Here is a 23,564-nt window from a genome sequence, read left to right as displayed (position 1 = left end):
TATGGAACTATAGACTGATAAAAGTCAACTATTTTAAGTATATACATCAAGTAGAAAGTTATGATTTTATTGTTAAACACGAACATAAATTGATTACGTTGTAAAATTCTTTTTATGAACAAATTAATTTAAATTATATAATACTATATATTTTACTATAAAAATTTATGGAAGTACTTCGACACCTTATTATGGACTGGAGATAAAACAGTTTAACAATACATTATACATGAAGACTCTTCCGAGTAATGGGTCATCTAAAATTAACGTAAGCTTTAGTGTATAGAATTGTCATTACAAATTATTATATATACTATTGTTTACTAATATTAATTAATACAATTACAACTATCATACCACACATTTTCTACTCGCCTTTATTATCCATCAACGAATTATAAAAAAATTTACAGTTTTATTCTTTAAAATTACAGTTTCACTAAACAATAAACTTAATTTTTGAAAGCAATCTCGCACGTATGTACGGGTCTGAATCTAGTAAAGTATTAATTGAATAACAAGAGATTCTGGATTATTTTAAAGGATTTTATAAAAATCTTAGTTGAATAACATAGGATTTCATAAGACTTTTTAAAATTCTCAATTGAATAACAGAAGATTTTAAGAATACTTTAAAATCTTTTAAAATGTTAGGTTCAATACCCCCTCTAACAGTTTTCAAAAACTTAAAAAAAAATATTACAATATCACGTGTCATAACATGGACAGTTGGTAAAATAAAAGGTAAACTAGATAATGACCCGCGCTGGTAGCGCGGAGATTTTTTTTTTATTTTGTTATTTGTTAATATTATGTTTATGTTGTATTATTCATTTACATGTTATATAATATAGTACTATATGGTGAATTTTGATTCATATTAAACTACTAATAGGTAGGCCTGTAAACTACTACCGATACCCGTATTGGACCCGTTTTTCGGTTTGTATCCGTCCCGAAAAAAGGTACCCGCAACTTTAGGGTCGAGTGAAGAGTATAATAATTATATTATCCATGAATAATGATCGAGTATCAGATATTTAATTTTTGAGCGTCTCGTTATCCGTCTCATTACCCGTTTTATTACCCGACTCATAAATACACGTTAATATTTTGTAGAATAATGTTACCAGTGTGAGCAAATATTTATGTAAATTTGGATTTGTTTGGTACAAAATAATAGTATAAAATTTATTAATTCTATACATTTTATAAAATCATATATTTAATTTACTTAAGGTCATACTCTGATTTTGACCCGTAGTTGATACTACTATTTTGGTTTGGTGCAATATCAAATTCGTTAATTATACATTCGGTAAAGCCAAAAAAAATCCAACAAAACATGTATTGACCCGTGATTTGGTATTACAAATTGATGTGATCGTGTTTAGAGATCTTAATATACCAAATTTACAAATTGAAGTTATTGGTATAACATGTTGTATATTAATTTTATAGGTGAAAATTACAATTAGGTTATTTATATTATCAACATTATACACTTAGTATTGTTTATATAGTGAATATTGTGTATAAACAATTAAGTTTTAGCCAATTAAATAGTTTGTTATTATTTCCTAAGATTTATGAAACAATAAATAGAGTTTTATTATTTTGTAAACAAATCTAAACTTTTATTTTGTTATTTATTAGAATAATTAAAATATAATAGAATTTTCGTAATATGTCACGTCAGAACTGGTTAAATTTTTAACAACATAGCTTAAATAAGTATATAGATATATCTTAAAAATATAAACAATGTTGTATCCTAATTTTAATATATATTTGTTATTATTAAATGATTTAGATATGTAAATATTTAATCTTAGTTTTATAAATAAATTTAAGTTTTATAATTTTCTAAATAGTTTGTTATTGTTTCCTAAGATTTCTGAAACAATAAATAAAATCTGTTTAATTATTTTATTACATAATTTCGAAATAATTTTATTATTATTTTATTAAATAATTTTGAAATTATTTTATTAATGATTTCTTGTAATCTAATAAATTAATAATTACGATTTTTTGGATAATCATTTTCAGGTTACAATAGCATTTTGTGTAATATTTTACATGGAGTAGGATTATTTGTTTAAAGGATTGATTAAATAAGTATAAAGATAATATGGAGTTATGGTTTATGGACCCTATACATATATTTTGGAGAGTTATGAAAGTATTTTAGGCTTCTTCATACTTTTTTCTGAATATCATGACCTTTCTTGTACTAATGTTATAGAACGTTTGGTGGTGTTTCCTACTAACTTGATTATAAATTCAGCTTACTTCTAGTGGGTATCAGGAAAACAATTACTGAAATTATGTGTTGCTTCATTGCTTGTAGACAAGAAATACAAAGATCTTATGTTTGATTTTTAAAGCCTTTTAACAAAAACAAAAAAAAACACCAATTTGTTGGTTTTGCAATTTATGTTTACATGAAAAGGTTAAAAAAAAAAAAATCTAAGATATAAACATTTACATTTTCTTATAAATTACATTTCCATAAAATTATCAGACGGAAACGGATGGCTCTCCTTTCTTTAGTTTTGTTTTGACATGAAATACATTCATATTATTCAATTATATATATAGTTGATATAGCGAAGCAACCGGCATAGCAGTAGATGCCTTCAAACGAAAAAGAAATGGATTCCTCTCCTTTCATTATTATTCAAAAATAAAACAGGTTCTTAAGACGCTAGAGATTGCAAGTTTATTTGAAGATAAAATACACAGTAAACAAAGAAACATGCATAGACACAAATTAACCAAAACGAAAAATCAACGCCAGCTTTAAATCGGAGGCTTGAAAGAGAAGCCATTGACCGTTGCACCTCCGTCAACGCAGATTGTTTGACCTGTTATATAAGAAGCTGCTGGAAAACAAAGAAATGCCACAAGCGATGAAACTTCATTTGGTTTACCAGCACGTCCCATTGGTGTCTTCTTCTCCACTTCTTCTTTGTACTCTTCAACATCGAGATACTGATTAACAAGTTATTATATTTCTTATATTTATATCTAGTATATAAGGAGATAATTGTTATTAATTTGTATCTATTTCTGATTTTTATTGCCTTACATCTTTAGCTAAAGGAGTTTCAATGAACCATGGACAGACAGAGTTAACCCTTATGTTGTCATTTGCCCACTCGCATGCTAAGTTTCTTCCTAGCTGATTCATAGCTCCTAAAGCACGCAGATTTTTGTTTATATTAGTCTCATAACGTGAAGGATCATGATTTTTTTGAGTATGTATATACCTTTAGTTGCTGCATAGATAGAACTAATATTGACATACACAACCCCTGATGCGGAGGACATGAGCACTATGCTCCCTGAACCAGAGGCTTTCAACAAAGGATGTGCGAGCTGTGAGAGATGAAAAGCGGACTCGAGATTTGTAGCCATCAGAAACGAGTAATCTTGTGATGTATACTCTGTGGTTGGCTTTGCTATACACGTTCCCGCATTGTTTACCTATATATATTTGTATATAGGTAAACAAACACAATAAATGCACAACAAAATCACTTGATCTGGCTCTTATACTTTAACTTACAAGGATGTTGAGTTTTCCTTGGAAGAGAGAGGAAACAGTTTCCATGAGCTTCTCTCGCTGTTCACGATACGAAACGTCGCAGACAGAAATGGAGACCTGAAACCCTTTTGCGTGCCACTCACGTAAGCGCTCTTGAAGCTGAGTTTCGTCTCTGGCACATGTGTGGACTCTTGCTCCTAACATGGCTAGTTCCTCCACCACAGCTTCCCTATTCATCATACACATGGGTTGAAACATTGAGATACAATCAAAGACCATATGATAAATATACACGGGATATTAGGATAGTATATATGTGAAGTATGATGAATTGGAACTGACCCGAGGCCTTTCGAGCCACCTGTGACGAGAGCAGTCATGCCTCCAAGGCTCCATCTAGATTTGTCGTCTCTCAAGTTTTCTTCTATCTTAGCCATTTCTAGATATCAGTTTCTTTAACGAAGGTCACATATATATAGACTAGTTGTGAGGATGGACAATAAGAATTACGTGATTGTTTTGAACTTTGGAAACCCTTCATATCAAAATTCAACATATGATAATGATTTGTTTTCTTTTTTCAATGAAACTTCGACATTATAATCGTGAAAATTCTCTGTTCATATATCAGAGTGGAAAATCTTATACAAAATTGAAAATTCCACAGTAGAATGATGACTTTTCTGTTAATTAATTATCGTTTAAAAAGTTGCGCACACTATGATAATAATAACTTCTAATGTTTAATAAAAAAAACTTAAACATTAATATTATAATATATGAACATTTTGAAGATATTTTTGTCACATTTATCAATATAGTGAGCCTTAAAGTCGGATCGATAATGACTATAGATTTTGGGATCGTAGAAACTTTGACAGTAAAACTAAAGCACTTTGGTTTTAAAAATCTCATATGAATTACTTTGACTAATAAAAGAGAACATTTCGTTTATTTTCATTACATTCTTTGGTTGGGTCTAATAAAATTCATTGTTACAACAAAGATACATTGCTTTTATTCATCAAATTCACTCTCAAGGTTGAAAACAAAACATTTAATGGGAAGACTTTATGAGATTGATCACTTTATGTAAAGAAGACTTTAGAAGGCATGAACGGAGAGAGCTCCATCAACACATATGGTTTGGCCTGTAACCTAAGAAGCTGCAGGAAGACACAGAAACGCAGTCATTGCAGCCACTTCTTCTGGCTCTCCAGCACGCCGCATCGGTATATTGGGCGCAATATTCTTTGCAAACTCCTCTCCTTGTATAAACTAAACAAAAGAGAAACGAATTAATTTACATGATCAGATAACATTTTTTATAAAAGAGTGTTTCTAAGAGTTTACAGTTTTAGCTGGAGGAGTTGCAATGACTCCAGGAGCAACAGAGTTAGCCCTAATGTTGTCTCCAGCCCATTCGCACGCCAAGTTCCTCGCCAGCTGGCAAATAGCTCCTTTGGTCGCACCGTAGATGGATCCAACGCTACATGAGACAACTCCAGCAGCAGAGGAAATTAAGACGATGCTTCCAGATCCAGAGGATTTGAGTAGAGGATGAGCAAGCTGACACAAATGGTATGCAGACTCCAAATTTGTTGAGATTTGATATGAGAAATCCTTGTTAAATCTGTGGATTCTGTGGTTGGCTTTGTCACACATGTCCCTACATTGTTTATCTAGATATACCAAATAATTAGTATATCTGTATATTTATCCTAATTTTGTTGATAAAACAGAGAAAAGAAGACATACGAGGATGTTGAGTTTGCCTTCAAACAGAGAGGAGACAGCTTGCATCAGTTTCTCTCTATCGGTATTGGATGATATGTCACAAACTGATCCTTGTTAAATTTGGGCTTATCAATCTCCCCTTCAACCAAGAACTACATGTGGGATATTAACACGCCTCCTCGAGATGAACCGATAATAAACCCCTTCTTGGGCCTCCATTACTCGGGTTAACAAGAGACATGTCCTTATCCACTTTTCTAGGTCCATCAGAATTTTAATTTTGGGCTCTGATACCATGTTAAATTTGGGCTTATCTTGGGCTTCTAACTAAAAACCAATTAGCAATTAGTAGATTGACCCTAATCCTTTATATATTAATGATAGTCCCTTCAAACTTCAGATATGGGACTTGGATTGTATCCCAACAATCCTGTGACGTTGAAGCCCTTCGTTTCCCATTCTTTTAAGCACTGGTCAAGCTGAGATTCGTCTCTTGCACACGTATGAATCGTTGCCCCAAGACCTGCAAGTTCCTCTAATATAGCATGCCTAGAGATTCATCAATAACAATATATGTGTAAGCAAAATAAGGGTTTATGTTGCTTGTAACGCAAGAAAATATGACTTGGAAAATGATGGTGGAAGAAGACAAACCCAATCCTTTGGTTCCGCCAGTGACTAGAGACGTCATGCCTTGAAGACTCGATCTGCTGCTCTGTTCTGCTCAAGCCATTGTTGTGTGATGATATATGTTCTTGTTTGATGAGAATTGATAATGAAAGTAATGGCTATATATAACGAAAAAAATGATACGAGGTAATGAGAATGTTCGAAGTAATTATGCAAAGCTAACGTATCTACTGACGTTGTGACTGGTTTGTGGTAGGGAAACAAGTTAAAGATCAAAGTATTCCATAAGATAAGACTGGATTAGGTTTGGTTTTAAATATTTAAATGGGAAAGTGATGATTACGTAACTAGTGATGCCTCTTCCAATAATTTACTAAAGATGGTTTGGTAGTGATTAGGACAGTGAGTGATTTATAAAGCCCACAATATAAAATATTGGGCTTTCCTCAGCCCATTTATAATCCCTCAATCTCAAGAAGACATGAACCGTTGGATGTGAAAAAAAAAACTAAAACTGAGTTATGTGTTCAGCCAGTATCTGAAGAGATAGAGGATCTCGGAGTGGACGAACCATGTCTGCGACAACAACACCATTTCTATCTCTTTCAGATTTCAGACCAAGATTCCAAAATCCAGTTAAAACCCCCCATTTATCTCCACTCTCTTGTTCTGTTTCAAGAAGAAAGATCTTGTCTTCTAGGAATCTTCGTCTTCAACAGGAAAAAAAAGCCCAACTATGGAGAGTCTCTGCAACTCCAGAAAAAATATCTCAAGAGATCGTTTCTTCTGATTCTTCTTCTGGAGCAATTGTGTCAAGTGGTGACCAAGATGGTGTTGCTTTGATTATACAAGTGCTTCTCATTGTTGCTTTTCTTGCTCTCACTGTTCTCACCATTGGTGTAAGTTTTATCCACATAAACCAAATCTTATCCATAACTTTGTCAAATCAAAATTAGGACCCGGTTTGCTAGTTTCTAAATTGGTTTTGAAGATCATGTGAATAAATTTTTGCAGGTTGTGTACATTGGAGTGACTGAGTTTCTTGGGAAGAGGGAGAGAGAGAAGTTTGAGAAAGACGAAGCAGCAAAGAGGTCTAAGAAAGGTGGGAAGAAGAAGGCAATGAGAGCCAGAGCTGGACCAAGAGGTTTTGGTCAGAAGATTGAAGATGATGACTTTGACATTGATCTTGAATGATTTTGTTCAATTGTTTGTAGAGAGAGAGAGAGACCAAGATTGATTTTGTTTGTAAGGTTGCTCTGTGATTGTCGCCTCTATGTTCTGTTTCTTGTGTACCAAGGAACTTGATCGATATAAACAACAAGATTGCAAAGTTACAGAAACGAAAGAGTTCATCGTGAAATAGGAAACAAGAGTTTGATGAAACAAATTACATAGATGGGGAAAAAAAGAAACACTAAAAACTGGGATTGTCCTAAAAGCATGAACACATTCTCACTTCTACACATTTTGGCAATGAAACAGCCATTCTCTTGTGTGAAGGAAACCCTAAAATCCTCAACATTTATCAACCCATCTTTACACCATTTCTCTGCATTTAGTCTCTCTCACTCATCAGCCTAAAGTGGGATGTTTGGTTCTATGTATCGAAAACCGTAAGCAACTACACAATTTTACAGATTTTGCAGAGAAAACAAAGCTCTCCTTCACAATTTCCCCGCAGATTATTTTCGGTTTAGATCTTACCTAATTCTCAAAACGCTATGGCAGAGCCATCCACCCTAGTTAAGCTGTACAACACTTGCGGCCTTACGCCATCTGAGGCTGGGTTAGGGACTGCAAGGCCATTCTCCTCTCTGCATATAGGAAAAAAAAAAACAGACATTGAAATACTAACATACACATCTTCAACCAAGTAAGGCGAGACGAATAAAAGCAGCAGAAACAATTTGGCAGTTTGTAGTAGATAAAGTTGAAACTGTAGACCCAAAGAACATATTATACATACCTCCAGCAGCAACGAGTTTTTCAACACGAGCAACGATATGCTTTCCATAAGTGTATTTCTTTAAAGCATTAAGATGCACTTTAATACGAGTAAGTATCAGCTCACGCTGTTGGTCATCACATGTCTCTAAAACTTTCTGCACTACATAGTTGGCAAACTGATCCTTCATCATCGCCTATATACAAAACATGAAGAAGCTTATGAGCTAAAAGTTTCTTTATTTACCCCAACCATCATCTGAAATAATGTGTTTGACAAACCTGAAGAGGCTCGTTTTCGTCAGTTGTGCCCAGCATTTCATTCACCAGCAATTCCCGTTCTTCTGGACCTCCAAAAGTCAAACATTTCTCAACAACATTCGACGCAAACTTCTGCTGGCTCATCTGAACAATCTTCCCCGCTAATTCCTTGATTATTGCAGTGCGCTCATCAGGCTTTCCATGCTCCAATACATGCTGTCAACAAACGTGTTTTAGTTTTGAGCAAACTGTATAAAATTACCAGTTGTAGTATTCACTACATTTTTTACAAACCTGAATAACATAGTTTCCATACTGATCTTGGGCCAGCATACTAACAGTGGCCATGATTTCGTCCATAACCTTACTCTGTGTATCAGGCTCATGGCAGTGTTCCAATACCCTCTGCAACATAAGACGAGAAGAGTTATACTTAAGAGCATAAGATCAAGAAATGTGAAATCTTTCTTTATTACTAAGAGCAAGAACCTGAATAACACGACACCCGTATGGGTGAGTGGAGAGGGTCACAACATTGCCAAAGAAAGTGGAAACAATAAATTCTATGTTTTCTTCAGGCACACATTCAATACACTTCTGAACCACATGGTTCCCATTCTGATCGCGTACGCATCGCATCACATGTCCATCAAGTTCTTTTACCATTTTAATTTTCTGGTCCAGATCAACCACCTCAATTGCCTAGAAAGGTAAACACAGAAAAGAAAATAAAACTTTTAACTGTTCTTGAGGATCGAATATAGACTTATAGAGAACAGCAAAACAGGTGACAACTAGATTTTACCTTCTGGATAACACGACAACCATACATCTGTAAGCTAAGAGGCAAAACATTGTCAAAGAGTTTATCTGCCAATTCTCTCCTCTGAGGCGGGAGTCCATGCTCAAAGAACTGTAGAAAGATAAGCAAAAGTCAGGAATCACTAATGTTACAAAAACAAAAAAACAAAAGAGGAAGACTAAATAAATTTACCTTCTGAATAACATAGTTTCCAAAAACGTCAGTCATCAGGGCAAGAGCTTGTGGCATGATCTCATCATAAACCATGGTTTTCTCATCAGTTGTTGCTGTCTCAAGTTTCTGCTGAATAAACCGGCTTCCATATTGATCCGAACTGGTCAAGAAAACTCCAACTACGTGTTAGCTTGGGACAAATTGTACATAAGAGAAAAAGGTAGAGAACCTTCCAAGTAATACCTGAACTCTACGACATGGCTAGCTATTTCAGAAAGTTCGAATCCTCTTGTTTTGTTACTTTTGAACTCTTCAAGCATTGAAGATCCAAAACCTTCATCCAAACAAGCATCCATGGGCCAAGAACCCATTACCCCACCCGGATAGTTTCTTGTTGCAGATGGATATCGCATATTAACTTCACCTCGTCTCATTGGGCTACAAGGTGATACAAGAGAATTTGGCAGAAGATGATGAGCCAATGGGCTGCCAGGATAAGACATATTAGACGCAAATGTTGGACTCCCATAATCGCTATGGCTGTTAGGGCTACCGGATTTGTAAGGGACACCATACTGTGATTTCTGAGCTCCGAGATAAGCCCTCTGGAGTTCAAGCATACCCATGTATGAATTACCCATAAAGTTCCTGTCCATTGACGGATCATTCAGAAGATCAAGTGAATCAGCATACTGATGATACATTGGGTCTGCCATATGTGACTGCAGACCAGCACCTCCTCCCATCATTCGATTACTGAACCTGCCAAGATTACGTGATTCAGAGAGGTTTTGGCCAGAAGACACATAACCTCCGCCATGAAGTCTGGAATCCATTCCAGAAAATCCCATAGCAGATGCTGCAGAAACATTTTCATACATTGGAGAATAGTTATTAGTTCCAAGTTGGCTAGCCATCATAGAAGCTACAGCTGGATTTAGTGCATAATTGTTCAAACAATAGTTCGCGCTATCAAGATGCTGGTAAGGAGTAGCCAGTCCACCCAGTCCACCTCCATCATTATAGGCAGATGCCTGTGACCCTCGCAATTGTGGATTCTTCCAAGAACCAGTACCGTTATGGGCTTGGTCAGATTTGTTTGGGAAAACGTGTTGATTGACATCATTGTGCCCACCTTGCAGTCCAAACATATAGTTCCTGACCTTTTCGACATCTTGCTCAGCCTGATCCCGTTCATCTAACCCGCCACCGCCTGACAGATTCATGCCAGATAAAGCATTGACAAGATCAGAAGACTCGTTGAGACCAGTTGAAACACCGTTGAAAGGGCTTTGGTTACTTGTGTTCCTCTTATCATTTGAACTCACTCTCCCACTCCCAATGGGAGTAAGGCAGGGACTAGGCACCCTAGCAATGGCCTGTGGATCTGGAGTTCCATTTCTAGACAAAGAAGAGCCCAGTACAGCTGCATAGCTGTATGGAGATGGTGCACCAATGCCGCCTTGTGATGCAGATGGAGACAGATTATTCTTAGAGTCAGCATTTTCATCAAAGGCATTACGACTTGCAGGACGGGACGGCTGCTGTGCCAGAGTATTTCCATGCCCCATATCAGCCTGCACAAAAGCAATCCACCAATTTTACATAAGCAAAAATATCTGCGTAGAGAAATATACACATACAGAAAATTATCTAAGAGTAGACATTAACCGAGTATCAAAGCATAATGAACAATGGACAACCAAAAGAAGCTAACAAGTATAACCAACCTGAAACATATCAGCAAAGCTCTTCTGCTTGCCTCCAAGCCCCAAACCCGGCAAACCAATCAATCCGTTAGCATCCCACTCAGAAGAAGAAGCACTGGTTTTCTCAGGCTCAAACTCACGCTGCTTCATCTGATCAAAACCAGGTGGCTTAGAGAACAAAGATTGACTATCATTAACTTTTCTCCTATCCCCAACACCACCTATCACGTTGCTACTCCCTTTAAGCCTCTGAGAAACCCTCAAATCCTCCCTAGACATCAAAGGCGGTGGCAACCTCGGATTCAACTTCATATTAGCATAGTAATAAGACAAGTAAGCCGGATCTTTCCTAAGCTCCTCATCATCACAACCAAACCCATTACCCTTATTGCCTCCACCAAACTCCAAAAAAGAACCCCCACCTCCGCCTCCGCCGCCGCCGCTAAAAAGCCCTCCAGCCGCACTAACAGAACCATCTACAGTCGGTGGAGCAGAGCCACTTCTATACAAGTTAAGGTCTCGCTCAAGCTCATCAGCTTCTTCTTGGCGTCGCTGCTGCTCACCGAGCAATACTCCAATCTCTTGCTCATAATCATCCCCAAAAGATGAATCTTCGTTACCTCTATGCATCGGTCTTCTCCCCAGTTCTGGTATCATTATCACCTAAACAACAAAAACCCCCAAAACAAATTTACCAGATTATACTCATATACGCTAAACTCTTTATAAAAAAAAATCATAAAGATCAAACCTTTATACCTTCACAATATATACAATCCCCAAAAGTACTCTGTTTAGAGCTAAACCACAGATCAAAACTTTATCAAGCAATACTCAAATCCATTCCTCAGATTGTATCGATGATTTGATACTTCGTGTTACAGCTTGTTCTAAAGTAAAGAACCCTAACAAAGACTTAAGATTGAAAGATAAGAAAAATGGGTTTTAGTTTTATAGTGATGTGAGGAAAAGAAAACCCTATACTGAGCCTATCGATAGAAGGATTGAAGAAGATCGAGAGAGAAAGAGACTGAGAGGGATAGAAATAGAAGGAACATTGAGATTAATAATTGTTGTATTCTTTTGCATAAGGGAAACCCTAACATATCGGAGTCCCTTTAAATACAACAGACACACACACACACACATTCTTGTTAAACGACAACACTTAAGGCAGTGTAAGAAAAAGATACTTTCATTTCGTTGGTCTCTTTCTCCCTTCAGAGCTGAGACTGAGACCCTCTCTTCCCATAAGAGTCTTCTTCATGCCACTTGATCTTGTTCTATTGGCTTTAGTAGAGAGCTGTGAAGTCCCCAAAGAAGTTAAAGTTTGTTCTGCTTCATCTTCTCACGAACTAAATCTGCAGAGATAGAGAATCTCGAAGTGGACGAACAACACCATCTCTATCTCTTTCAAATTTCAGACCAAGAAACCAAAATCCTGCTAAAACCCACCATTTATATCCATTGTCTTGGTCTGTTCCAAGCAAAAAGATCTTGTCTTCTAAAATTCTTCGTCTTCACCAGGAAAAAAACCAAACTTTAGAGATTATTCCTGCAGCTCCAGAGGATATTTCACAAGAGATTGTTTCTTCTGATTATTCTTCTTCTGAAGCAAGTAGTGTGTAATCAAGTAGTGTTGCTTTGATTATACAAGTGCTTCTCTTTGTTGCTTTTCTTGCTCTCACAGTTCTGTTCTGACCATTGGTGTAAGTTCTATTCACAAAACCAATCTTATCCAAATCTATTTGTAAGAACCAAACCTGAAATCCGGTTTGCGAGTTTCTAAAACCAGTATTGAGATCCTGTGAATAAAACGTTACAGGTTGTGCACACTGGAGTGACTGAGTTTCTTAGGAAGACGAAGCAACAAAGAAGAATAAGAGAGGTGGTAGTAAAAGGCAATGAGAACGAAAGCCGGACCAAGGGGTTTTGGTCAGAAGATCCAAAGACTGAAATGATGAATGACATCGACATTGATCTTTGATGATCTTTAATGATTTTGTTTGTAAGGTTGCTGTCACATCAATCATATTGTTCTTGTGTACCAAACAACTTGATCGATATAAACAATAAAATTGGCAAATTCCGAAAACGAAATAGTTCATCGTGAAATAGGAAACAAGAGTTTGATGAAACAAATTACATAGATGGATAAAAAAAGAAACTCTAAAAACTGGGATTGTCCTAAAAGCATGAACATAATCTCACTTCTACACATTTTGGCAATGAAACAGCCATTCTCTTGTGTGAAGGAAACCCTAAAATCCTCACCATTTCTCAACCCATCTTTACACCATTCTCTGCTCACTCATCAGCCTAAAGAGGGATGTTTGGTTCTATGTATCCAAAAACCGTAAGCAACTACACAATTTTACAGATTTTGCAGAGAAAACAAAGCTCTCCTTCACAATTTCCCCGCAGATTATTTCCGGTTTAGATCTTACCTAATTCTTAAAACGCTATGGCAGAGCCATCCACCCTAGTTAAGCTGTACAGCACTTACGACATCTGAGGCTGGGTTAGAGACTGCAAAGCCATTCTCCTCTCTGCATTATAAGATAACAACCATTTTAGACGATCAATAGCCATAGAAATGCTTATTTTGTCTCTCTTTCTCAAACACTTATAGAACTCTCTTCAGCCACCAAGTAAGACAGTTGAAATAAAGACAGTTTTGGAGGTTTGTAGCAGAAAAGACCGATACTTTGGACCCATAAGAAAAAGAAGAGGAACAAATACATACCTCCAGCAGCAACGAGTTTTTCAATACGTGCAACGACATGCTTTCCATAAGTGTATTTCTTTAAAGCATTAAGATGCACTTTGATACGAGTAAGTATCAGCTCACGCTGTTGGTCATCGCAAGTCTCCAAAACTTTCTGCACTACATAGTTTGCAAACTGATCTTTCATCATCGCCTGTATATACACAATAAAAAGAAACTTATGAGCTTAGTAGTTTCTTTACTTTCCCCCACAATCATGAATCATCTGAAAGTATGTGTTGGACAAACCTGAAGAGGCTCGTTTTCATCAGTTGTGCCCAGCATCTCATTCACTAGCAATTCCCGTTCCTCAGGACCTCCAAAAGTCAAACATTTCTCGACAACGTTCGACGCAAACTTCTGCTGGCTCATCTGAACAATCTTCCCAGCTAACTCTTTGATTATCACAGTGCGCTCATCAGGCTTTCCGTGCTCCAATACATGCTGTCCTCAAAACGTGTATCAGTTTGGGCAACCAATAAAAAATCAAGAAAAGCAGTACAACTTGTATCTCTTACAAACCTGAACAACATAGTTTCCATACTGATCTTGGGCCAGCATACTAACAGTAGACAGGATCTCTTCCATAACTTTACTCTGTGTATCAGGGTCATGGCAGTGCTCCAATACCCTCTGCAGCAGAAGATTAAAGTTTTAGATAGAAGCATAAGATCAATAAATGTGTAATCTTTTTTATTACTAAAAGCAAGAACCTGGATAACGCGGCACCCATATGGGTGGGTAGAGAGGGTCACAACATGGCCAAAGAAAGTCGAAATAATGAATTCGATGTTTTCCTCAGGCACACATTCAATGCACTTTTGAACCACATGGTTACCATTCTGGTCGCGTACGCATCGCATCACATGTCCATCAAGTTCTTTCACCATTTTAATTTTCTGGTCTAGATCAACCACCTCAATTGCCTACATAAGTAAACACAGAAAAATAACGAAACTCTTAACTGTTCGAACATAGACTTACAGAGAACAGCAAAACAGGTGAGAACTAGAGTTTTACCTTCTGGATAACACGACAACCATACATCTGTAAGCTAAGAGGCAAAACATTGTCGAAGAGTTTATCTGCCAATTCTCTCCTCTGTGGCGGGAGTCCATGCTCAAAGAACTGTAGATAGATAAGCAAAAGTCAGGATCACTAATGTTTCAATAGCTTAATCACTAAAGTCAGGATCACTAACCTTCTGAACCACATAGTTTCCAAAAACGTCAGTCATCAGGGCAAGAGCTTGTGGCATGATCTCCTCATAAACCATATTTTTCTCATCAGTTGTTGCTGTCTCGAGTTTCTGCTGAATAAAACGGCTCCCATATTGATCCGCACTGATCCCAATTCACAATAAGCCCCCAAATACACGTTAGCTTTGGGACAAATATAGCCAAGAAAAAAGGAAAAGACAGTCAAGAAAATACCTGAACTCCACAACATGGCTAGCTATCTCAGAAAGTTCAAACCCTCTTGTTTTGTTACTTTTAAACTCTTCAAGCAATGAAGATCCAAAGCCTTCATCCAAACTAGCGTCCATGTGCCAAGAACCCATTACCCCTCCTGAATAGTTTCTTGTTGCAGAGGGATATCTCATATTAACTTCACCTCGTCTCATAGGGCTACAAGGTGACAAAAGAGAATTTGGCATAGCATGATGAGCCAACGGGCTACCAGGATACGACATGTTAGAGCCAAATGTTGGACTCCCATAATAGCTATGGCTGTTAGTGCTCCCGGATTTGTAAGGAACACCATACTGTGATTTCTGAGCTCCGAGATAAGCCCTCTGGAGTTCAAGCATATTCATGTATGAATTACCCATAAAGTTTCTGTCCATTGCAGGATCATTAAGAAGATCAAGCGAATCAACATTCTCAGAGAACCTCCCGTGCTGATGATACATTGGATCTGCCATATGTGACTGAAGACCAGTACCTCCTCCCATCATTCTATTACTTACCCTGCCAAGATTACGTGATTCAAAACCTCCCCCATGAAGTCTGGAGTCCATTCCAGAAAATCCCAACGCAGAATAATTATCATACATTGGGGAAAAGTTACTATTCCCATTGCCATTACCATTCCCAAGTTGGTTAGCCATCATAGAAGCTACAGCTGGATTTAATGCGTAATTGTTGAGACAATAGTTTGGGCTATCAAGATGCTGGTAGGGATTAGCTAGTCCAGCTCCTCCATTATAGGCAGATCCTTGTGACCCTCTCATTTGTAAATTCCTCAAAGAACCAGTTGCCTTAAGGGGTTGATCAAATTTGTTTGGGAACCCGTGTTGATTGACTTCGTTAGGCCCACCTTGAAATCCAAACATATAGTTCCTGACCTTTTCAACGTCCTGCTCAGCCTGACCACGATCATCTAACCCACCACTGCCTGAAAGGTTCATTCCAGCCTGACCACGATCATCTACCCCACCACTGCCTGACAGATTCATTCCAGATAACGCATTAACGAGATCAGAAGACTCGTCGAGACCAGATGTAACACCGTTGAACGGGCTTTTGTTACTTGTGTTCCTCTTATCATTTGAACTCGCTCTTCCACTCCCAATAGGAGTGAGACAAGGACTAGGCACCCTAGCAACGGCCTGTGGATCTGGAGTTCCATTTCTAGACAAAGAAGAACCAAGAACAGCTGCATAACTGTATGGAGATGGCGCACTAATGCCTTGTGAAGCAGATGGAGACTGATTATTCGTGGAGTCCACATTTTCATCAAAGGCATTACGACTAGTAGGACGTGAAGGCTGTTGTGCGACAGGATGCCCCATATCAGGCTGCACAAAAGCAATCCACATAAGCAAGAATATTCAAAAGAAATACACACAACACATACAACAATCAATGAAACACCATACATCCATAGACATTCAATGACAAGGGGAAAAAGGTCAAGCATCATCAACGAAGAGTAAAGTGTCACCAACCTGAAAGATATCAGCAAAACTCTTCTGCTTGCCTCCAAGCCCCAAACCAAGCAAACCAATCAATCCATTAACATCCCACTCAGAAGAGGAAGCACTAGTCTTCTCAGGCTCAAACTCACGCTGCTGTTTCATCTGATCAAAACCAGGTGGGTTAGAGAACAAAGATCGACTCTCATTCACTTTTCTCCTATCCCCAACACCACCTAACACGTTGCTACTCCCTTTAAGCCTCTGAGCAACCCTCAAATCCTCCCTAGACATCAAAGGCGGTGGCAACCTCGGATTCAACTTCATATTAGCATAGTAATAAGACAAGTAAGCCGGATCTTTCCTTAACTCCTCATCATCACAACCAAACCCATTACCCTTATTGCCCCCACCAAACTCCAAAAAAGAACCCCCACCTCCGCCTCCACCGCCGCCGCTAAAAAGCCCTCCAGCCGCACTAACAGAACCATCTACAGTCGGTGGAGCAGAGCCACTTCTATACAAGTTAAGCTCTCTCTCAATCTCATCAGCTTCTTCTTGCCTTCGCTGCTGCTCACCAAGCAATACACCAATCTCTTTCTCATAATCCTCCCCAAAAGATAAATCATCGTTACCTCTATGCATCGGTCTTCTCCCCAGTTCTGGTATCATTATCACCTAAACAACAAAAACCCCAAAATCAATATCATACGATAAACTCTACAAGAAACCAAAAAAAAAAAAAAAACATAAAGATCAAACCTTTATACCTCTCAGTATATACAATCCCTAAAATTCTCTGTTTTAAAAACTAAAAACCAAAGATCAAAACTTTATTTAAGCGATACTCAAATCCATTCCAGAGATTGTATCAATGATTTGAGTTTTTCATGTTACTGTTTGTTTTTAAAATAAAAGAACCCTAAACAAAGACTTTTAGATTTTGAGAGAGAGAGACAAAAAAAACTAGCTCAACTGGGGAAAAAAGTGGGTCTTTATAGTGTTGACGGAATAATACGACGGCGATGCCAAGAACCTTAGGGTTTTTGTGCTTTTTTATGATTTTTAAGTTTTTTTAACTATCGAAATTAATTACGGCGAATTTAATAAAATTAGGGTTGGTTTGACTTAGCGATTGGATAAAGGATGAGAAAAAGCATTAATTAATTAATTAGAAAAAAAGAAAAATGGAAGTTTTGGAAGATAACTACAAACCTTTTTTTTCTCGTTGGAACTGTTTTAAGATCTTTTCAGTTTTGTCTTTATGTTTCAGTTTGGGTCTTAAGACTTAGAACAGGGCTTTACAAAGTACAGAACACTTATATGTGACAGGATTTTTAAGTTCAAAATTAATAAAATTGTGTAACTCTTTGACAGAATTTTTAATTTGGTGTAACTCTTTTCTCAAGAATATTGCAATTTTGGATGAAAAAAATTAAGTGTCATAACTTTAAGGCTTATGGGAAGTTACTAATTTTGGAATGTTCTTGATCAAATATGCGCGGGTAATTTTTTTCGTCAACGACTTTATGCGCGGGTTATTGTAAAATCAGTTATATTAACTAATTTCAATTCAGTTAATAATCATAAAATTATAAAAAAATATATTCTAGGTCCATAATTTATGGGATAATTTCAAAAAATACTCATTTTCTAATACCGTTTTTCAAAAATGCTCCATTTATAAGACTTTATTAAAAATGGCACTAAAAATATGATACTTATCCAAAAATGTGTATTTAAAGTATGGATTAATGTAATGTGTTGCATTTTTAAGATAAACATTATATTGTTATGTTTTAGAAAATGAATTGTTAAATGGACCAATAAAAAAAAAAGTAAATATCATATTTTTTGTGTCATTATAGTGAAACCTTACTTTGTAACTCTTTTGGTAGTTAAGAAAGAAAAAAAAAAGAATAAATTAGCTCAAAAAACAAAGGTGAAAATTATAAATTAGGAGATGATATAGCATAGGACTAGGAGATACGTACTACGTTAATCGAGAGATCTTTCAAAAATCATGAACTCATGATAACTTAGTTGGATTAATTATAGAGCTAGGTAGTATCCGTGCTATAGCACGGGCAAAATATTTTTATATAATTATATTATTTTAAATATATAATTTAAGTATTTGTACACTATTGCTATGAAATCAAAAAATCAGATTTCATTTTGTCTTATTTTGGATTATTACGCGTATATAACCTAGACGTATCTACTCTATTAGGGAAACATGTTTTTCCCGTCTTATTTTATCATGTCCCGTTTCGTCTTCTCTCGTCCCATATCCATCAGAATTTTTCTGTCTTATTGTAACGCTTCGACCGTCACCTTGCTTAGTGGACCCATGTACACTCCCGCCATGTGTCCATTTCGCTTAATGGGCTCATGTCCACTCCCGGCCTGTGTGCCCACCCATATCGAACGGCCGATTTGCTACGTTCAGGAGGTTTTAAAATTTTGTTTCCCGTCCCCACAAATCACCACATAATATTTTCCTGTGTTTTGTCTGTACTCGCACAGTTCCGACAATTACTTCCGGAAGGTCACCCATCATGAATCTACTACAGCTCAAACATGCTTTACTCTAGAGTTTTCTCAGGAACCTTGACAAAAGATAACTGCACTTTGGTGACATAGGTGGTCAAATCAATTTTTTAAAATCTCTCCGCAAACCGGGATGTCATACTTATGATCGTTTTCTTTTAAATAATCACTTATTCTGCTATATTTTTAATAGAGATTGGGTATAGACGAAATACTTGAATTCTTCTTGAATATTTAATTTTTATTTAGTTAATTAGAATTACCAAAAAGAATTACAATTTCCACACAAGCTATCTAAGTTATTCCAAAGTGGCTAATTACTTCACAAAATCTATAAAGTATCCATTTGAATATTTAATTTTTATAGTTAGTGGAAATTATACTTCTTAAAACATCAGAAAATATTTTCAAAAATATCCAAAATTCTCAAAATATCCATCTCATATTATTTCTTTATATGTCACATAGTGAATTTTTTTTTAAAAAAAATCGTTTAAGTGCAATTTTTTTTTGTTATACGAATTATCCGTTTCCGTTGCACATCCTCTATTTCTCATTGTAATACCATAAATAGCCGGACATAGTCATAATTTCATTTACATAATACATCAATTTTTTAGTTTTATATGTTTTCTGTTTAATTGCACACAAAAAATAAGTTTTTTCTTTATTAGATGTTTAGAATAATGATTTCTCATGAAATTTAATTTATTGCATAATGGCTTTCAACAAAGACAGTGATGATGAATCATAAAATAAATTGTTGCATGGACTGCTGATGGTAGAACAATAAGATATTTATATTCTCAAATTTTTCTTGTTTTGGTCATCTGATAGAACCAAAAATAGTTTAAGAACCGAAAGTAACCAAGAACAACAATAAACACCAAGAACATTATTCCTCGGCATGCACTTGATCATGAAGCCAAGATAACCCTCTGAGTGCTAAATATGACTGAAACCTACTGTTCCTCGTAATACTATTCACGATAGTAATTGCCACCTTATTTGCCGGAACAGCCACCTGATGATAGTCCCAAGAGTTGGAGCGATCCAGCCACCTTATTCTCATATTTATTTCTGATTTTTTATTTTTAAAATTTTTGATAAACATTAATAACATGATGTTGTGGTTTTGTTTAATTTAAACTTTTTCATAAAAATTAACTTAATATTAATTTTCTTTCTCATATAAAATTTAAATTTGAAAAATGAGTTAGAATCGTATTATTTTAAATGTATAAAATAAGTATTTGTATAAAATTGATATTAAATCTAAATATTGGATTTCAATTAAGTTTTAGTTTGAATTATTGTACATATATAACCTAGACATATCTACTTTATAACATGAAATATTTCCTGTCTCGTCCCATCCTATCCCGTCTTATCACGTCTTGTCCTGTCCCGTCTTCTCTCGTATCCATCATAATTTTTTTTGTCCTATGATCGTTCTCTTTAAATTATTACTCATTAGCCTATGTTTATTAATAGGTACTCGGTAAAAAATTTAGACAGGATACTTGAGTTCTCCAATGAATATTTAACTTTTAGTTAGTTGAAATTATCTAAAAACAAATAATAATACTCAAAAACTATCTAATTATTTTTAAAAATACCCAAAAACTATCAACTCGTTCCAAATTGGATCATTATCTGTCGCATAGTCAACCCTTACCTAAATTACTGTATCTATATACATAATCACAAAAACAATGCGTTTCGTAGTTGGTAACAATATCTAATATTATTGAATTGTGAATTTTAAATTAAATACTCTGTTTCTTTCCCAAATCCTTAGAACCTGGTCTTTCTTGAACCCGGTCTTTTTCGAAGAGAGGTATAATTTGTAACGTCCTCAAAAAAATAAACCAAAAAAATACAATGTGGCATAACTACCTAGTTTAACTTACATAAGGAATTTGTAACTAAATAATTTAACTTACATAAGGCATTTTAAATTAGAAAATGCAGATCGTAACTTACATAAGGCATTTATTTTGTTTTAAGTTTTCGGAGTTCTATTTTTCGTGTTTTTTCTCAGTACTTGATTTGGTTAGTGAGAAAAAACATGAAAATAGAACAACGAAAACTTAAAGAAAAATAAATGAAATAAAATACTGTTTTGGTAAAGTGGAGTAAAGCAAAGTTAATATCTTATTTCATCAGCATAAAGATTTGGGCCTTAACCAAAAAAAAAGACTTGAGACTAATACAAATAGGCCTTTTAAATCTTTGATGCTAAAACATCAGCTTCTTCATTAGCTAATCCACAAACTGAAACAAAAATAAAGACAACCGATGAGGATTCGAAAGCACAAGAGGCGATGTCGGAGATACCATGAGGATTCGAAAGCTTGAATTATAGGTTATTGCTCTGATTAATTTGATCCGCAGATTTGTGGCCGATTCGATCACTGCTCTCAACACCAGCGCTTCCGCTACCAAGGGTGAAGATCTACAACAGATACAATCTGAGAGGACCTGCATGTCTAAATATTTGACAACCGAACAATCTAATTATTTCCCAGTAAGCTATATTTCTTTTCCAATAGTTAAAGATATATTCTTGACTCTTGAGTGTAGATTGATCGGATAAGTCTGAAATGTTAGTAAATCTTGTTTAATAATAGAATATGCTTGATAGGTTTGTAAAAAATGTGAAACAAAAGAACATTGTTACCTTGTAGAGATGGAGATCATAGTGCATTAGAAAATTCTTCTTCTAAGTGGTTTTTGAGGAATTAATTTTCTTTGAACACATATTGAGATGGTTGGTGTCGTTGTACATGAAGTATGAAGTAGAACCAATACCTTGTTTCCTACTAAACAAATTAAAATCATTAATGAGTTAAACATGATTAAACATAGTATTCCAAATTTCAAAAAACTAACGTGGTGTGCGTGCATATTATTCAGAAGGAGGTGCCATAACTGGTGTCGGACCATGTAAACCTCTTAAGACTGAAAAATCCAGAAAATAAGTAAGTGACTATATGTGGTAAAGTAGCAATTTATGTCTCTTGTGTCTATATATTAGAATTGGTAAGCTGCAAATTAAATCTGTTATTTACACTAAAGGAGTCAGTGTTACTTACCCCTTTCACTTCCAGAATGATTTGCAGAAGAAAAGTGTTGACGGTTGGAGCTGTATGGTTTTGTTCTTCTCTCCTTATTTGTAAGTCGCTAACCTGATCAAACGGTTTACCATAATTCCGTCATTTGCCTGACAAATGATACATGAGTCATACTGCATATAAGGGGCCATTGAGGTTAAAATAGGTTTGGATTTTTTTTGCTTATGATAGTTTTCAATTGTAGCGAGTGCTTATTGATTGTGCGAATGACACATTTATATAGTGTTTGAGATGATGGTAGAATGGTAGGGTTTTTTTCATCGTGAGTTAATACAATCTTGATGAGAAAGTTTAATTTGAAGATATTGAAATAACTTACTCACCGGATTTCGCAAGTTTATAAGATATTGTAAGATCCGATTTGTTTTGATTTAGAGAAGATTCATTAGGTATATATGTCAAATATGCTCGGTTATAGTAAATTTAGTTCGATTATGAAGCGAATGAAATGTACATTTCCATTTGCGATATGTGAATCGAAAATGTATTATAGGAAGGTTGTATGTTGGATTTCAATTTATATATTAAATGATTGCGAGATCTTAGGAGTATTAATACATTCTTTCTATGTTGACTATTGTGTTGCTATATTTTAGGATGTAAATGTAAAACAACCTTATTTGGTAAGATTATGTTTGATTTGATTAAATGCATATTAGCATACGACTTTCTGTAGATATATTCCTTTTGACGTTTATTTCGGCATTAATGTGGTGTGAGTTAGTAATCGGGTTTTCTGTAGATATATTCTTTTTTTTTTTTTGCTAAATATGTGGAAAAAAAATGTTAATGCAAAAATATGAATATAGATTTTGACGGCCAAGATAAAAGTGAAGCAATGGTCCAGATTAAAGAAGAAGATCCGAAATATCATAACCGGGTCGTTAGGATCCGCGCGTTTATCCGTTTACCCTGTTTAGATAATGACGGTTTTATCCTTTTCGCAAAATAATTAATTGGTCATAACTCCAATGGCATTGTATTGTAAATTCTTATAAAACTAAGGTTTTTTTCAGGCAACGTTTTTTAATAGTAGGGATTAGGCATTTGTTTCCAGAATCTTATGGAATTATTTTATGTCCGTGATTGCATAAATAAACATTTATATTTAGATAAAAAGATGTCTTTGCCCTCCTTATATAAGGAAAATATATATATTTTATTTGCGATTTCGCCGATAAACCTCCACCGTTATCATGAAATGGTTTATGGTCACATTCAAGATAAATTGATGAGATTCGGTGACGAGTTGGTGGTGATGATGATGAGATCATGTGAACAAGATGGTGGTGATGATGATGAATCCGGGTGAAGGAGATGGTTTCCAAGATAATTGGATTTTTTGGTTTGATAATTGTTTGTGATTAGAGTTTTTGGGTT

The 23,564-nt window shown here is 35.6% G+C and overlaps 4 protein-coding genes, 1 long non-coding RNA gene and 2 pseudogenes across 10 annotated transcripts; 3 read left to right on the top strand and 4 right to left on the bottom strand.

Moving 5' to 3' along the window:
• Positions 1-2,651: 2,651 nt before the first annotated feature.
• On the bottom strand, positions 2,652-4,041 carry LOC104786773 (tropinone reductase homolog At2g29170). Of its 2 annotated transcripts, none has more exons than XM_010512222.2 (5): positions 3,896-4,041; positions 3,575-3,782; positions 3,276-3,492; positions 3,095-3,201; positions 2,652-2,981 (listed from the first exon to the last, which is right to left on the bottom strand). In XM_010512222.2, the coding sequence occupies exons 1-5, from the start codon at positions 3,988-3,990 to the stop codon at positions 2,874-2,876; spliced, it is 735 nt and encodes a 244-aa protein (XP_010510524.1). In that variant the 5' UTR covers positions 3,991-4,041; the 3' UTR covers positions 2,652-2,873. The 2 variants fall into 2 exon arrangements, with proteins under 2 accessions (XP_010510524.1, XP_010510523.1); XM_010512221.2 differs by having other exon boundaries at positions 2,652-2,997; positions 3,896-3,998.
• A 485-nt stretch (positions 4,042-4,526) lies between these two features.
• LOC104789223 (tropinone reductase-like) lies at positions 4,527-6,023 on the bottom strand (annotated as a pseudogene). Its single transcript, XR_015558472.1, has 5 exons — positions 5,941-6,023; positions 5,700-5,839; positions 5,312-5,400; positions 4,907-5,235; positions 4,527-4,831 (listed from the first exon to the last, which is right to left on the bottom strand). The product of XR_015558472.1 is annotated as a tropinone reductase-like (transcript).
• Positions 6,024-6,384: 361 nt separating this feature from the next.
• On the top strand, positions 6,385-7,260 carry LOC104786772 (uncharacterized). Its single transcript, XM_010512220.3, has 2 exons — positions 6,385-6,819; positions 6,935-7,260. Exons 1-2 carry the CDS (start codon positions 6,493-6,495, stop codon positions 7,112-7,114), a joined length of 507 nt encoding a protein of 168 aa, XP_010510522.2. The 5' UTR covers positions 6,385-6,492; the 3' UTR covers positions 7,115-7,260.
• On the bottom strand, positions 7,252-12,785 carry LOC104786771 (pumilio homolog 2-like). The gene is made up of 10 exons (XM_087450054.1): positions 11,570-12,785; positions 10,832-11,473; positions 9,345-10,678; positions 9,120-9,261; positions 8,931-9,038; positions 8,615-8,827; positions 8,420-8,530; positions 8,147-8,341; positions 7,887-8,061; positions 7,252-7,734 (listed from the first exon to the last, which is right to left on the bottom strand). Exons 2-10 carry the CDS (start codon positions 11,465-11,467, stop codon positions 7,688-7,690), a joined length of 2,961 nt encoding a protein of 986 aa, XP_087306180.1. The 5' UTR covers positions 11,468-11,473; positions 11,570-12,785; the 3' UTR covers positions 7,252-7,687.
• On the top strand, positions 12,170-12,905 carry LOC147943706 (uncharacterized; annotated as a pseudogene). Its single transcript, XR_015556929.1, has 2 exons — positions 12,170-12,519; positions 12,636-12,905. The product of XR_015556929.1 is annotated as an uncharacterized LOC147943706 (transcript).
• Positions 12,873-17,705, bottom strand: LOC104786770 (pumilio homolog 1-like). 3 transcript variants are annotated; one of them, XM_087450051.1, is made up of 10 exons: positions 17,265-17,705; positions 16,528-17,172; positions 15,011-16,377; positions 14,779-14,920; positions 14,598-14,705; positions 14,291-14,503; positions 14,100-14,210; positions 13,827-14,021; positions 13,557-13,731; positions 12,873-13,359 (listed from the first exon to the last, which is right to left on the bottom strand). In XM_087450051.1, exons 2-10 carry the CDS (start codon positions 17,164-17,166, stop codon positions 13,313-13,315), a joined length of 2,997 nt encoding a protein of 998 aa, XP_087306177.1. In that variant the 5' UTR covers positions 17,167-17,172; positions 17,265-17,705; the 3' UTR covers positions 12,873-13,312. The 3 variants fall into 3 exon arrangements, with proteins under 3 accessions (XP_087306177.1, XP_087306179.1, XP_087306178.1); XM_087450053.1 differs by having other exon boundaries at positions 17,471-17,599; XM_087450052.1 differs by having other exon boundaries at positions 17,257-17,590.
• A 3,590-nt stretch (positions 17,706-21,295) lies between these two features.
• LOC104786769 (uncharacterized) lies at positions 21,296-23,303 on the top strand. Its single transcript, XR_767641.3, has 4 exons — positions 21,296-21,577; positions 21,967-22,031; positions 22,161-22,225; positions 22,994-23,303. It is a non-coding gene; the product is annotated as an uncharacterized LOC104786769 (long non-coding RNA).
• Positions 23,304-23,564: the final 261 nt, after the last annotated feature.

This window comes from Camelina sativa, chromosome 5 (genome assembly GCF_030686135.1).
Source record: "Camelina sativa cultivar CO46 ecotype springtype chromosome 5, ASM3068613v1".
Lineage (NCBI taxonomy): Eukaryota > Viridiplantae > Streptophyta > Magnoliopsida > Brassicales > Brassicaceae > Camelina > Camelina sativa.
This window is presented reverse-complemented; position numbering and strand designations above follow the sequence as displayed.

What these genes read in the sequence shown, in the direction of transcription:
- LOC104786773 (XM_010512221.2), bottom strand. Translation starts at nt 3,990, where the DNA reads ATGGCTAAGATAGAAGAAAACTTGAGAGACGACAAATCTAGATGGAGC. An exon ending in AAGGAAAACTCAACATCCTT is followed by an intron (nt 3,493 to 3,574) that starts GTAAGTTAAAGT and finishes AAATATATATAG; the next exon opens with GTAAACAATGCGGGAACGTG. An exon ending in TATCTATGCAGCAACTAAAG is followed by an intron (nt 3,202 to 3,275) that starts GTATATACATAC and finishes TGCGTGCTTTAG; the next exon opens with GAGCTATGAATCAGCTAGGA.
- LOC104786771 (XM_087450054.1), bottom strand. Translation starts at nt 11,467, where the DNA reads ATGATACCAGAACTGGGGAGAAGACCGATGCATAGAGGTAACGAAGAT. An exon ending in ATGGAAACTATGTTATTCAG is followed by an intron (nt 8,342 to 8,419) that starts GTTTGTAAAAAA and finishes GTTTGTTGACAG; the next exon opens with CATGTATTGGAGCATGGAAA. An exon ending in ACGAAAACGAGCCTCTTCAG is followed by an intron (nt 8,062 to 8,146) that starts GTTTGTCAAACA and finishes TTTTGTATATAG; the next exon opens with GCGATGATGAAGGATCAGTT.
- LOC104786770 (XM_087450051.1), bottom strand. Translation starts at nt 17,166, where the DNA reads ATGATACCAGAACTGGGGAGAAGACCGATGCATAGAGGTAACGATGAT. An exon ending in ATGGAAACTATGTTGTTCAG is followed by an intron (nt 14,022 to 14,099) that starts GTTTGTAAGAGA and finishes TTTTGAGGACAG; the next exon opens with CATGTATTGGAGCACGGAAA. An exon ending in AAAACTCGTTGCTGCTGGAG is followed by an intron (nt 13,360 to 13,556) that starts GTATGTATTTGT and finishes CTTATAATGCAG; the next exon opens with AGAGGAGAATGGCTTTGCAG.
- LOC104786772 (XM_010512220.3), top strand. Translation starts at nt 6,493, where the DNA reads ATGTCTGCGACAACAACACCATTTCTATCTCTTTCAGATTTCAGACCA. An exon ending in TCACTGTTCTCACCATTGGT is followed by an intron (nt 6,820 to 6,934) that starts GTAAGTTTTATC and finishes AAATTTTTGCAG; the next exon opens with GTTGTGTACATTGGAGTGAC.